Source organism: Orycteropus afer, unplaced genomic scaffold, assembly GCF_000298275.1.
Source record: "Orycteropus afer afer isolate SDZICR_OR568_19922 unplaced genomic scaffold, OryAfe1.0 scaffold00178, whole genome shotgun sequence".
In the NCBI taxonomy this organism is placed as follows: domain Eukaryota; kingdom Metazoa; phylum Chordata; class Mammalia; order Tubulidentata; family Orycteropodidae; genus Orycteropus; species Orycteropus afer.
In genome coordinates this window covers 7,167,688-7,183,065 of record NW_006921765.1, presented here as the reverse complement: position 1 = coordinate 7,183,065, position 15,378 = coordinate 7,167,688, and the positions used below count along the sequence as shown (strand labels likewise).

Sequence of the window (15,378 nt, the reverse complement as noted above, 5' to 3'; positions counted from 1 at the left end):
AATCCTTTTTTACCTGTCTCTCACAGAATTGTTTGGGATAAACTGGTTCTTTGTATTTCTTTTAAATAGAAACAACTCACTTCAAAAATCTATGGAACATATAGAGTAAGAACTTCTCCTATCATTGGTCTTTCCTAGCTATTTATCAAGTGGTTAGATACCATTTAACTTCTGGCTCTCAATTCTAGTAGTTATAAGAAATCATGCCAGAGAAAGAAAAACAGGCCTGGTCTTACTGTTTTGTCAGATTAGTAAAATGAGTCAGTGGACACCATTTCTATTCCATAACTTTTTTCCTTTTGGCCAGTGTGAGTTGCTGTATTTTTATTAATGTGTGTTTTTAAAGTTCTGGGTGTTGAGCTTATCCATTAAAAAATTTTGGAAATTTGTGAGTTTGACCTTATTTTTACTAAATACTTCCCAAAGTAAGCTAAGTGATGACCTAGAACCTGGGCTACTGTTCTACTTCCATCTGTAGTCCCCACCTCAGAAATGACAGACAAAAAGAAGAAACAAAAACCTGCCATTTACCCACACAGTTGTAAGGAAAAGGGTAACACAGATAAATTATTCCCTTTAGTAAAAGAATATAGTAAATCCAGATAGATGTGTTAAATGTTTTTTACTAGATGTCAGTAACTACTGTATGATGACATACAGGATTCTACCCCAATTTTTGTTGCAGAATTATTTTGATGTAATTTGCCACTGAGATTTTCTTAGGAATTATATCTCTCTTGAAGACTATTTCTACTCTGCAACAGAATTTCAAACTACTAATAACATCTGGGATCAAATGCAGACATGAAATCCAAAATGAATTGAGCCTATTTAGGTACAGGCCTAACAACTAATTCTGTTCTAGATGTTCATAATCAGGGCTTCAAACCGGTTCATTCTTATGTTTACGTAAGAATCACCTGAGGAGCTTGTTAAATTTAGATTCTGATTCAGTATAACTGGGATAAAAATGCGAATTCTCAGCAGGCAGTTAAACTTGAATGAACCAAACTGGTTCATAATTCAGTGCAGAACTGAGGACCATATACAGTCTGAAGTTAACCAGTTTTAGTATTTGAAGGCAGAAGAGTAACAAGAATTTACATTTTAAAGGAAAGACAGTTGTTTAACACAAGTGAATCACCTCGATGTGAACCATTACTATCCAGTAAAATACTTTTTTCCCCATAGTTTATAAAGCTATGTAATTCATATATTCATCCCATTCTATTGCTAGGCATTTATAAAGGAAATAATCAGTGACTCAAAGATACATGTAGGATATGTTCATGGCAAATAAGTGAAAAATGCAAACTAAATGTCCAAGAATAGTGAAGTGGTTAAAGAGATTGAACCCAAAGAAACCCACTGCAGTCAAGTGCATTCCAACTCAACCGACTTTACATGGCACAGCAGAACTGCTCCACAGGGTTTCCAAGGCTGTAATCTTTACTGAGGAGCTCTGGTAGCATAGTGGCTAAGTCACTTGCCTGCTAACCAGACGGCTGGCGGTTCAAACCCACCAGCCACTCCTCGGAAGGAAAGTTGGGCAATCCTACTTCCGTAGTGATACTGCCTCGGAAACCCAAGGAGGGGTCACTATGAGTCGGGGCCGACTCGATGGCACATAACAACAACAACAACAATCTTTACTGAAACAGACTGCTAGGTATTTCTCCTAAGAAGCAGTTGGTGGATTCAAACCACCAACTTTTCAATTGATAGTCGATAGTCAAGTGCTTAACCACTGTGCCACTAAATAGTTGTTAGAAATAGGGCTAAATAGTTGTTAGAAATTATATGGAAAACTAACATAAAAATGCAAATTTGGTGGAACAGATCACAAACTATACAGTATGATCTAGATCATACAGCCATGTGCACATGACAAAGCACAATTTTTACTTTCCTCATACCACTAAAAGTTTTAATTGGTTATTTTTGCCTCACAGTAAAAAAAATTTCAATGATTTACCTTCCTTAGCCGCTTGTTATATAGATATCAAAGTTCTATATTACCAAACAGAAGTTGCGAAGGCAATTATCTATTTTAACTGCTTATATTTAACGTAAGAACTAGCCTGAAGAAGTTGGGCTGATTACATAGCAGATACGTGGCAAAATCAGGACTTGGTCCCAAATCTCTTGATTCCTTATAGTGCTTTCTCCAGCATTAACATACTCTTATTATCAGGGTGGCGTGCAGTGGTTCCCAAGCAGATATCTAATGTACCATCAGGGAAGGGGCCGGCAAATTACCAAAAAAAAAAATTCAAAAGTGTGCTAAGCATTGACCGACTGTAAACTAAATCAACCTCCGTAAAAATTCAATGTATTAAGTTAAAAAAGGGTTTAATCTCGAAAACATTAGGAACCAGTGAAATGATAGAGAAACCATTCTTCATTATAAACTTTATATTAAAGCAAAGGAGGTATCTAAAGGATCAAGAAACGCACTATGATCACTAATACTGAAAAGCAATCGTGGTGTGTAATCCCCAAAACAATTCGAAGACTGTCGCCATGCCTCCTTCCCATCCCACAAACTACTGGCATTCTGATCTCTACTAGCGTTTAGTTTTATGAGCAAGCAGAATTCTAACCGAGGCAACAATCTAGGAAGTCTTCTAAACTCCCCTCACAGAATGATCAAGAAACCTATTGCTGCGAATTTCTGCCAGAGGGTGGCGTAGCACCTAAGGCATTTGACTGCTAACCAGGAGGCTGGCGGTTCAAGCCCACCAGCCACTCTTCGGAAGGAAGGTTGGGTAATCTACTTCCATAGTGATACCGCCTGGGAAACCCAAGGAGGGGTCGCTATGAGTCGGATCCCACTCGACAGCAGTGAGTTTGGTTTTTGGTTTAGTACCAGACACAAAAGAAAATAAGTGGTCTTAATCGAGGTCCCACTTCCATACAGCAGTGCATTCCTGAAATGATCAAAGTATGGGGAAAGGGGAAAGCAACAAACCGTTCAGCTGTTTGTTCATGTCTCTTTGCAGAACCCAGAGAGTTAAACCACAAAACTATACATACCTTTTTCCCGGTCTTCTACACGCACCTTTTCGCAAGACAGGAAGCTGTCGCTTTGGGTTAGCTATGAGATGGGCCTCATGGGAGATGTAGTTCTAAGATGAAGTTCTTTGTGGGAAATGTAGTTTTAAGAGCAAAGTAGTGGTGGGGCGGGAAGGCTTGACGCTGAAACCTGTTTGACTTTTTCTAGTCCTGCCACGGTTTCTCCCCTCTCGACAAGGCAGACTCTGAGGTTTGTGGTAGTACAAGAAAAGAAAATAGGAGAAATTTAGTGCTGCGCTAAAGTAATAGGAAAGAGATAATTTTTCAAATGTCTGCTATCCTTATACAAAGACTAAGAGATTAAAAAATCCTGGCCCAATTTTGTACCTAGTTAAATTAATAGAAAGTTACCATAGAAAGACAACAGTTACGACTAGACTTCAGGTGAATATGATAATCTCAAAATAAACGAGGTGCCTGAGAGTGACCGAACAGAGCTGGGTAGTAGTGTCACTTCAGCACCATGGAGAGGTCATGAGTGTAGGATATCTATCTATCTACCTATCTATCTATTTATTTATTTGGCATGTTTTTGTATTCTGCCCCCATCCCCAAGTCTAGAGATGCTGGCCAAAATCTCAGAATTCCGGTTAGAAGATTGAGGAAATCTGGTGCTTTTGTCCAAATATAGCAGTCATTAATTAGTACAAAGGACTTATCCTGGTGTATAGAGATGAAAGTAGGTGGCAGAGGTGGTACCGAAAGGAAAAAGTTCTTTCCGAACTGCTTTAAAATGGAGCCACGTGTCAGAGTAAAAATTAAAATAAACAGGTATGTGGGAACATCACAGATAGGTAGGAAAAGGAACAGCAGTTAGAATTCGAATAATTGTGTCCCACAAATTTCGTGCTCAAATTCAACCGTCAGATCAAACTCACCCATTTTGTTCCTCCAGTTTCCTATCCAATTCTCTAGCCTTCCTTAAATTCCGGGGAGATGAGGGCACCAGAGCCTGAAGCAGGGTGGTGGGCATAGCCTCAAGGCATGAGAACTATTTGAGTAGTGAGGTGTGGGGAGGTAAAAAACAAAATTCATTGTAGTAGAGTCGATTCGACTCAAAACGATCCCATAGGACAGAGCAGAATTGTCCCATAGGATATCCAAGACTGTAATCTTTACGGGATGAGCCCTGGTGCACAGTGGTTAAAGCAATCGGCTGCTACTTGAAAAGTCAGTAATTCGAACCCACAGCCATTCTGTGGGAGCAAGACAGTGTCTACTTCCTTAAAGACTTAAGCCTTGGAAACCCTATCTGTCCTATAGGGTCGCTATGTGTAGGAATCTACTTAACGGCAGTGGGTTTGGCTGTTGATTTTAATCTTTATGGAAACAGTCTGCCACATCTTTTTCCAGCGGAGTGGCTGGTGGGTTCAAATCGCCTACCTTTCGGTTAGCAGTCAAAGGGTTAACCACTGCGGCACCAACTCTCCTTGGCTGGGAGGTGGGGACTCACAAATCACATTTTGCTGCAGCTTAGAGCTTGGGAACTCCCAAGCTTGATGAAAGTTCACTACCATAGCGCTCCCTCCCCAGTGTCTAACACCTGGAGCGAATGAGGAGGGAATGTCAAATCGAAATCTCAAAGATCAGTATAGCGGTTTCCCTCCACCTTCCATACTCCTCAGGCTTTCCGCTTTCCACATCCCCCCTCCTCCCCTCCGGGTCAGCGAGCTCCGCGCTTGCGCATTGCGCCCGTAGGCGGTTGGGTGGACTTAAGCCTGCCCCCTGAGAGAGCGGATTGGCCACTGGTGGGTCCGGACACTATCTCGCGCCAGTGGTGGGTGCACGTGCTGGGGGCTGGAGCAGCAATCACAGATATGGCGTCGTTATTTTGGGGAGGCGACGCAGGGACAGCGGAGAACGAGCGGCTGAACAGCCACGTAACCGCCACCAACCCGGGGAGGGGAAAAGGGTGGGGTTTAGAAAGGAGAAATTTGCTGGAGAAGGGAGGGAGAGCCCCTCTAGCGTTTGGCGGGGCTTCAAATGATGGAGGGGAGATGTGGGAAGGGTTTGGGAGAGGAGAACGAGAAAGGAGACCCCTAGACTGGCAAGACCTTTGGTTTGAAAGGGCAGAATGAAGACACGGAGGCACCTGGAAGCCAAAGGAGGGATAGCAGCTGGTGATCCCAACTAATGTCCCTAATTTTCTAGTCTCTCAATTTGGCCTTTAAACCTCGGCTGTCTTCCATGTTTTATCTGCCAACTTGCTTTCCTGTCTACCATCTGCTTTTTCGTGCCTATGACCCCCAAGTATTGCTGTTGTTATGTGCGATCAAGTCCGACCAACTCATAGCCACCCCTTCTTGGGTTTCCGAGGCTGTAACACTACGGAAGTAGATTGCCCAACCTTCCTTCTCAGGAGTGGCTGGTGGGTTTGATCCCCCAGACTTCTGGTTAGCAGTCAGGTGCCTTAGGCACTAGGCTACCAGAGCTCCTCCAAGTATTGCTATAGACCTAATGAAAAGAAAGTTAATGTACAGGGGCAATAAAAAGTCTCCTCCAGCTTTAGGAGAGTTCATGCAAGAGACCTAACCTGAAAGAAATCTTTTAATAACTAAAATTGCAATGGAAACAAAATCCTCTAGTGGTTTTCCCATATCCCTTCTAGATGCTGTTAGGGACACACTGGGCTGCTTATGGCTTACTTCCTAATTTTGGTTGAAATTTTTGTCTATCAATAGTTTCCAAACCTCATCCACCCCCGGAAGAACCTTCGGGGTATTAAGAGTACTACAGTCCCAAAAGGAGGTGAGTACTACTAGGGTAAAGCAGATTGACCTGTTCTCAGTTAATTGAAATATATTGCTTCTATCTTGTCTTGCCAACTGAAATACCTTTGGCTCCCTTAATTTCATGCCCACCACCCCCTACCACCTTGTGGACTTTTTACTCACTAGGTGACTCTTCTGTTAGTGCGCATTGCATGGTCGGGAAGAGAAATTAGAACAACACTCTTTACACATCTGCTCAGCATTTTTCTTTACATTTCTTGTTTTTCTTCCATCCTTTCAGATGTTTCTGTTAATTACACAGAAGAAGATGAAGAAGATGATGTAGGTAGGAGATAAATTCATTTGCATCTATCAACTAGCATTCTGTTTTCTGTTAATCATCACTTTCACAGCATGCATGAGTAGTACAATCTCATGTGGTAAAGAACAGCCTTTGCTTCTGTTTTCTTTATAAATAGTGAATACCAGAAGAAATACTAAATTAGGAGTGGGCCATAGTTCCCTAGAGAACCTAGAAATGGAGTTTGTAGGCATGGGTTAAGAATTTCCAGCTGGTAGAGAAGAATTAGGTCTCCTGGAAATGGTTGTAGGTTTACTTGATGTTAGAAGTTGTCTGCAGCAGCAGCGCAAAAGAAACGATGCCTATGAAAGAAGAAATTCTCAGTTCTTTCTACATCTTTCTTTTAAAAGAAAGAAGAGGGACAACTTAATTAGATTTCATTCAAGAGGCTGGATTTCACCCCTGCAACACTTTCTCTTTTTATTTTTGCTTTTCTAGTGGATTTAGCAGCTAATTCACTTTTAAACAAGTTAATCAGGCAGTCCTTAGTAGAATCCAGTCATCAAGTCGAAGTCTTACAAAAGGATCCCAGTTCTCCACTCTACTCAGTAAAGACATTTGAAGAGCTGCGGCTGTGAGTATTTTTACTCTGTTAAAATAGGAAAATGCAGGAAAGCACAGCACAAAACAAATTAATCTGTTAATAATAAAAACCACCTTGATTTCCTTTATGTTCTAATATTTAGTATTAAAATGAAATGTGTACATTTTGCATGCAGTTAACATATAGTTCAAAGAAGAACATTCCTGTATTTCCTAGCCAGTTGAGAACATTTTTGATGGTACAATATTTTAACCTTACTGTGCTTAAGGAAAAGGAGATCTGGTGCCATAGTAGTTAAAGCATTCAGCTGCTACTACCACAAGGCTGGCAATTCAAACCTATCAGCTGCTCCTCTGGAGAAAGATGAAAACAATTTGCTTCCATAAAGATTTACAGCCTTGGAAATCCCATGGGGGTAGTTCTGCTCTGCCCTAAAGGGTCCTGTGACTCGGAATCAACTCAGTGGTAGTGGGTTTGGTTGGTTTGGTGCTTAAGGGAGATAGTTAAGCAGCTGTTAGATTACTTCTCTCCATACCAGAATGCAGGTAAAGCCAATGATGACTCAAACATTCCCCACCACCTCTTTGAATGAGTTACAGGCCTCCATGTTCCTGATTATATTTTATTTCAGATGGTATTAAAATGAATAACATTCTCTAGGGACATATGATTTGGCATCAAGGAAACATAGTTTAACAGAAAGGGAAAGTTACTGATGCCAACTTATATAGAGGGTAAAAATCCAATATTCCAATGCCCTGATGTTTTCTAATTGGTAGGCATTGTCTGCTTGTGATTAAAACTTGGCTGCTGCTAATTGACAAATTAAGTGATCTCTTAGCTTTCTACTTGCAGGGAAAATATAACTCTCTTGGCAAACTGGTACACTTTTATCAGATTAATTTTTGTTTTTTTCAATAAGATGTAAAACTATAGTGTCCTACCATTGTCTTTAGCCTAGGTTTATAGCCAGGGATGGATTACCCAGTTGCAAGTACACACAAGATTACTTGTGCTTATTTACTAATCTATAGTGAACAGTCTCATATGTTTTTCACCATGTAGGCAACAAGTAATCCCGTGCTTACCTTGCTTATTGGGTATTCCATTTCTTCTCAGGGATTGTAGATTGGAAAAGAGGCTTTGATTCTTTAGGAAGGTGCTATGGCATTGAGAGCAAGACATGCCAGCCGTACCTACTGGAAGTAGAATCTTTGATGTGGTGAAAAAATGTGAAATTGTTTGCTCTAGATTAGTAACTAAGCACAAGTAAACCCATATTTACCTTACTGGGTAATCTGACACTGCTTATGGCATTGTCATTTTTTTGGTCAAACTTTATGGGCATACTTGTATATGTTTGAGGCTTTTGAGGTATGAATGATAAATTTTAAAATACCTCTTTTAATTGCACTTGTGAAGTAGCTTAATTTAGACATGTACCTTCTAAGTGTTTATTTCTTAGGCTTTAAGTGTGTTTGTTTGTTTGTTTGTTTGACAGAAAGGAAGAGTTACTAAAAGGGATTTATGCGATGGGGTTTAATAGACCATCCAAAATCCAAGAGATGGCTCTCCCTATGATGCTGGCACATCCGTGAGTTTCCAGGGGAGTGGTATTCCAACATGGTTGTTTTCAGTTTCTTATTTTCAGTTTACACCCAGGATCATGTATTTATTTTATGTCCAGTGATCCACTTTTTCCTACAGACCGCAGAACCTCATAGCACAGAGCCAATCTGGAACAGGAAAGACAGCTGCCTTTGTCTTGGCAATGCTAAGCAGAGTCAATGTGTTGGAATTGTTCCCACAGGTAAGGAAAGGCTGAGGGAGGAATGGGAATGCTTGTGATGCCAGTGATATTTTAATAATGAAAAGGCATTATTTCATAAAAAATCACAGTATGGAACAGTGATTGAGAGCACAAACTCTATAGTCTGACTGGTTCCAGTTCCACCTTCTCCACGTACTAGCTGAATGTTTTAGGCAAGTTGGCAGATCTCTCTGTCTCAGTTTCCTTGTCTGTAAATTAGAGCTAATATCTATAAAGACATGGAGCATAGTTCTGTTCACTCTTGAATCTCAGCACTTGACATAGTTGCCTGTCTTGCAGAAATCACTCAATAACATTGAATGGTTGAATGAATTAATGCCTCATAGGTTGTTGGGAGGATTAAATAAAATAAGGCACATAAAGTTTTTAGCACTGTGCTTGGCATAAAGTAAGCACTCAATAATGATATCTACATAGCTGTAGGACTAGAAGATTAGTCCACCTAGCTCAGTTAGCCGAGGAGGAAACCAAGGCTTAGAGCGGGAAGTATCTCACCCTTACTAAGCTCATATGAGAGCTCTGGTAGCATAGTGCCTAAGGCACTTGACTGCTAACCAGAAGGCTGGCGGTTCAAACCCACCAGCCACTCCTCGGAAGGAAGGTTGGTCAATCCTACGTCTGTAGTGATACTGCCTTCGGAAACCCAAGGAGGGGTTGCTATGAGTAGGGGCCGACTTGATGGCACATAACAACAACAACGAGGTCACATAGTCAGAGGGGGGGCTCTGCAGGGGCTGAAACCGAGCTCACCATCCTCATAATCTAGTTTCCCCTTGTATAAATCAGCTAGTAATCTCTCCCCTTTGTCCAGACTGCATTCATTGACTCATTTGAGAAGCTGATTGCCTGCTCTGCACCAAATGTTATGGAAAATAGAAGCATGCAGTCTGATCAGCAAAGTAAGCTGTAGATGCAGATGACTAATACCAGACGTGTGAAATCTTCTGCAGTTTAGACAAGTTCAGTGAAGTTTATATTTGAGGCTTAATATTCTCTAAAAATTCTTCAGTAAAAGCTGTGCTTGAACAAATGTTGAGATGTGCCTACAGGAAATATTTTTTGCACTTTGGCTTTTTGTTTCCCTTACTTCTCCACCACAGATCCCTAACAGAGGCACATAAGTACATTAAATATCACCAGTGTCTTCCATCATTTTCCTTTATAAACTACAACCATTTTGAAGGGGATAAATGTAACAAAGAGTTTTGGGAGATATTTTGGTCTAGGTGTAGAGAATGGATTAGATCAAGCAGGGAGTGTTCTGGAAGTAGACTTTTAGTAGCAGGCGAGAGTGATCAGGATAGTGCTTAACCTGGAATTTGTCTTGCATTCCTTTGCATTGATTCCTAGCCTCCCTACAGCCCATCCTCCTCCCCTGCCCAGCCCCAAAAAGGATAACCAGTAACTTATGTTTCCTTAAGAAACTTAGGTTTCAGAGAAGAGTGTGTAAAAGGCAGCCCTTTCTCCACCCTTCAGCCCTTTCCTGCACCCATACTCAACATGCACCTCAGATCTATCAACTGTTAAATTTTATTCAATTGAAAATATTTTTATTCAACCAAAATCTCCAGTTTCTGTTTTGTTTTTGTTTCCTGTCCAAGTTTGATTGCACTACAAATTTGAAAAATGGTTTGCCTAACCTTTTTCCTCTTACTTGCAGTGCCTCTGCCTGGCTCCCACTTATGAATTGGCTCTGCAAACTGGCCGTGTGGTTGAGCGGATGGGAAAATTCTGTGTGGATGTTCAAGTGATGTATGCCGTTCGAGGAAATCGAAGTATGTACCAGTAAACCATTCCTGACTTCTTTTTTAAATCCTAGTTTCATCCTTAATAAGCATATTGTGTTAAAACATCTCTGTTTTCCCGTCTCTAAAATGGGGGAAATAAAAACACCTGTGTCATAGAGTTATGAAAATTAAATGTAATGATTTAATTAAATGTGATATGCAGAGAAAGCACTATGCACAACATTCAAACGAGAAAGACCCGGTAAAATTTCTCTGTGTCATTTCCACATCTTGACACCCTTTTCTGGGAGATTTAATTTGTTTGTACAGCATAACTTTTATTTCATTAAAATATTACCTGCTTATAGTAGGAGAAAAAACTTTAAAACACAGAATATTGGAAAGTAAAAGTAAAAAGTAGTCTTCATTGCCCTCCAAAAACCTATTCCCAAAGATAACTATAGTATTATCCACAGACCTTTGTTGTTTGCTTTTTACTTTACCCTCTAGAAACATATGAATGCACATAAATATATTTGTTTTCATTGGGAGAGTCTTATAAAAATGGGAGCACTTTTTTTCACACAATTCAGAAACATACATGTTTTGGACATCTTCATATATACATGACCCCTTTTCATTCTTTTGAATAGCTGCATGATATTCCATAATTTATTTAATGTAGCTTGTTAATGACCATCTTGGAAGGAAGACCGGGCAATCTACTTCCATAGAGATACTGCCTCAGAAACCTGAGGGGTCACTATGAGTCAGAATTGACTTGACAGCAGTGAGATTGGTTTGGTAATCGCCGTAGGATCTCTGTTGACATAGTGGTTAAAGCTTTTGGCTGCTAACCAAAGGTCTGCAGTTCGAACTCATAGTCCTAAAGGGTTGCTATAAGTTGGAATTGATTAGACAGCAGTGTTTTTTTGTTTTTTAATTATTGATGGCCATTTTGGTGGTTTTCCATGTGGCAGAAGTTTGTAGGTTTTTCACAGCTGTGCCAGTATTTCTGTAGGACAGTGGGATTACTGCAGTGGGGCTTTTTAAGTGACCTTGATGCAAATATACGGCACTATTTACTCTCATTACCATAAACCTGGATACTCAGGAATTAATCCTAGAACTCTGCAAAGCCAAAGACCTCAATGACCCACAGTGTTTGCATTAGAAAATCATTATCAACTATACTTTTGCCAAAGAGTTCTCTGTTGCACTGCTCTGAATTGTGGACTGTTAGCATGAAACTGCATTTGAAGGAGCACTTACAAACCTTTCTCTCCAGTTCCCAGGGGCACTGACATCACCAAGCAGATTATAATTGGCACTCCTGGGACTGTCCTAGATTGGTGTTTCAAGCAAAAATTAATTGATTTGACAAAGATCCGTGTGTTTGTTCTGGATGAAGCGGATGTAATGATTGATACCCAGGGATTCTCAGATCAAAGCTTTCGTATTCAGAGGTAAACTTCAAATTTGTCCTTCCTTCCTGAATCTTCTGTCCTAATTCCTCATTTGTCTGTGGCTCCTAAGTATATAGTGCTTACTTTGCCACTGCCTCCACCTGTAAAACCACTCTGTGTTTTCATTCATTTCATCAGCTCAAGAGGCCTCCAGAGTCCTCTAATTTTCCAGCTGCTTCAGTTTGTCATCTTGCCCTACTGCTTTACTTGCGCAACACAGGCTTATAGATGGAATCCATTCATGGGTTCTATGCCAGATTTGCCAGTTGTTTTTTTATATTTCTAGCAAAATTGTAAAGATACTCTGTTAGTGCCTGATGGGGATTGTGTGAGGGTACAGTGGGTACTTTGTATAAAGCAGAGAACTTGGTACCTGAGAGCAAGAGACTGATATTCTATTTCTGACATGTATCTATTTTAAATAAATCATACAGTTTTCTCAAACCTCTCTATCAGAATCACCTGAAGCTTAAACTTACAGCTTACCAGGCCCAGCCTTAGACCTACCAAATCAGAATGTCTGGGAGTGGGCTTCAGAAATCGGTGTCTTTTATTTTTAAATAAAGTATTAGACATGGCTCACTGTGTTATACACAGCTTAGTGTTATATGCAAATAGTACTGAAAGACTTATAATGAAAAACAGTAGCCCTCTGCCCCAACCCCTAGAGACTAACTCTATCTTCTGATATTTACCTTTATGTCATTAAATCATATGTTTATTTTCTTTTTCTTGAAATATAAATGTTTAGTGATTGTCTGCTGACTTCCTATAAGAGGAAAACCAAAAAAAAAAAGTGCAAAACCCAAACTCACTGCCGTCAAGTCAGATCTGACTCACAGCAACCCCTCCTTAGGTTTCCGAGGTGGTATCACTACGAAAGTAGACTGCCCAACCTTCTTTCCAAGGAGTGGCTGGTGGGTTTGAACTGCCAGCCTTCTGGTTAGCAGTTAGATGCCTTAGGCACTACGCCACCAGAGCTCCCTATGAGAGGAAATAGGGATTTAATTCTTTGTCCTATCACCTCACTCTTATTTTCCTCTCCTCTACTGCTTATCATAATATTTAGGTAACATTAACAGTTAGTACTATGGAAGAAAAGGCTGGTGATCTTCTCCCATTAAGATAACAGCCAAGAAAACCCCATAGAGCCCATTTCCACTCCAACACATGGGGTCGCCATGAGTCAGAATTGACTAGATGGCAGCTAGCAGCAACAGCATCATTCATAGCATTGTGTCAGTTTGACAGTTGTTCACTACTAAACCAAGCAGTATATGATTATAATTACAATTTTCTTATATACCTTTTTTTAACCCTGTTGTTAGATGCCATTGAGTCAGCTCTTACTCATAGCAGCCTTATGTACAACAGAACAAAACACTGCCTGGTCCTGTGCCAGCCTCACAATCCTTGCTATACCTGATCCCATTGTTGGAACTACTGTGTCAGTCAATCTTATGGAGGACCTTCCCCTTTTTCGCTCTTTACTTTACCAAGCAGGTCACTGTGAGTTGGAATCCACTCGATGGCAGTGGGTTTATATTGTATTTAGTTGGTTTCCTGTGTAGGTATCTGTCTTAGTTTCTTAGTGCTACTGCAACAGAAATATCACAAGTAGGTGGCTTTAATGAACAGAAATTTATTTTCTCACAGTTCAGTAAGTCAGAAGGAGCTCTGGTAGCATAGTGCCAGAGGCACTTGACTGCTAACCAGAAGGCTGGCAGTTCAAACCCACCAGCCACTCCTCAGAAGGAAGGTTCCGTAGTGATCCTGCCTCGGCAACCCAAGGAGGGGTCACTGTGAGTCAGATCCGACTCAACAGCACATCACAACAGCAACATCTCCTTAGTGGTGGTGATCACCTTGCAGACCTGTCTGTTCGTTGACTTAAAATTGAGCCATGAGAGTTAGTTCAGTTCCAGGTCCGTAGGGTGACTTAGGGCCGTAGTCTCAGGGGTTCTACTAGTCCATATCCAGCTAGTAAGCCTGGCCTTTTTTTTTTTTTTTTAATGATTTTTAGTTTCATTTCACATTTTTTCCCCCACTCTGTCCAGGACCTTCTAATGTGATCCCTTTTAGAGAGGTTGGTATTGGTAGCCAGGCACCATCTAGTTCTGGCTTCAAGGTCATCAATGCCGAGGTTCACATAGTCACTTAGTCCTTTGGACTGATTGTTTTAGTGTCTTTAATTTTCTTCACTCTTCTTTGCTCCAGATTTGGAAAGGTCAGAAGTTGTACCTTTGTATCTTTAGTTTTTTGAGGATCCACCACACTGATTTCCCTAAACAGCTGTACCATTTTGCATTCCTACTAGCAATAGTTTCAATTTCTCCACATCTTCCCCAATATTTTTTCTTTTTCTTTTTAATCTTAGCCATCCTAAAGGGAGTGAAATGTTATCTCATTGTGGTTTTCATTAGCATTTATCTAATGGCTAATGACCTTGAGCATCGTTTCATGTGTTTGGTGATTATTTGAATATACTCTTTGGTGAAATAGGTATTTAGATCCTTTGCCCATATTTTGATTGGGTTATTGTGTTTTTGTTGTAAAAATTTACATGTTTTGGTTATTAGAGTCTTATCAGATATATGGTTCCCAAAGATACTCTCCCAGGGTGGTACCTTGTCTTTCTACTTTTTATTAAAGTCTTTGGTGAACAAAAGTTTTAACTTTTTATGAGGTCCTTTTTATCTATTTTGTCTTTTTTTTGTTGTTCATGCTTTTTTAAATTAGTATGTCAGACAGTCCATTTTTAAAAGCTAGGCCTGATGCCTTGTTCCTACATTTTCTTCTAAGAATTTTATGGTTTTAGTTTTCGCATTTAAAATTCCTTAATTATTTTCAATTTGTTTTTGTATATAGTGTCAGGCATGGATCCTGTTTTATTTTTCTGCATGTGAAAATCCATTTTTCCCAATATCATTTACGGAAGAGACTCTTCATTTCCCCACTGAATAGACTTAACCCCGTTGTCAAAAATTAGTTGACCGTGGATGTGAGGGGTTTATTTCAGGACTTTCCATTCTCTTCCATTGGTCTATGTGTCTATTATACCAGTACCAGGTTGTTTTGATTACTATAAGCGTGTAATATGTTTTGATCCAGGAAGTATGACTCCTCCTACTTTGTTCTTCTCTGTCAGTATTGCTTTAGCTATTCAGGGCCTTTTGCCATTCCATCTAAAGTTAAGGTTTGGTTTTTCCATTTCTGTGAAGAAGGCTGTTAGAATTTTAATTGGGATTGTGTTGAATCTACAGATCACTTTGGAATAGTACTGACATTTTTAAAATATTAAATATCCCAATCTGTGAACCTGGAACATCTTTCCATTTATATAAAATCTTGTTTAATCTCCATGATAGTTGGAGCTGTGTGTCAACTTGGCTGGACCACAATTCTGTGTGGTGTAAGCAATTGTGATGTGGCTTGTTCCAATGATGGGATAAGATGTATGTGTTTTGAGCAGCCAATCCATTGAAAAGGGTTTCCCTAGGGGTGTGGCCTGCTTCCAGTATATTTATGGACATCCTGGGAAAAGAGACACTCTTCTGTGGCTTGGGATTCTGTTGTGCTGCCTACAACTGTCCGTGAGTGCACAATCTACCATTCAGCCTGGAGATCATGGGTTCATCATTGGTTGGGGTCAACAGCCAGTAT

The 15,378-nt window shown here is 40.2% G+C and overlaps 1 protein-coding gene across 1 annotated transcript in view; it reads left to right on the top strand.

Annotated features, from left to right (window-relative positions):
* Positions 1-4,787: 4,787 nt before the first annotated feature.
* The window catches only part of DDX25 (DEAD-box helicase 25), a 35,373-nt gene continuing 24,782 nt past the window's right edge, over positions 4,788-15,378 (top strand). Inside the window, exons 1-8 of the mRNA XM_007947240.2 lie at positions 4,788-4,955; positions 5,757-5,823; positions 6,088-6,132; positions 6,586-6,721; positions 8,193-8,285; positions 8,399-8,501; positions 10,183-10,297; positions 11,538-11,715. Of these exons, the coding sequence (XP_007945431.1) occupies positions 4,893-4,955; positions 5,757-5,823; positions 6,088-6,132; positions 6,586-6,721; positions 8,193-8,285; positions 8,399-8,501; positions 10,183-10,297; positions 11,538-11,715 (800 nt within the window). The 5' untranslated portion in view covers positions 4,788-4,892. The remainder of the gene's footprint in view (positions 4,956-5,756; positions 5,824-6,087; positions 6,133-6,585; positions 6,722-8,192; positions 8,286-8,398; positions 8,502-10,182; positions 10,298-11,537; positions 11,716-15,378) is intronic.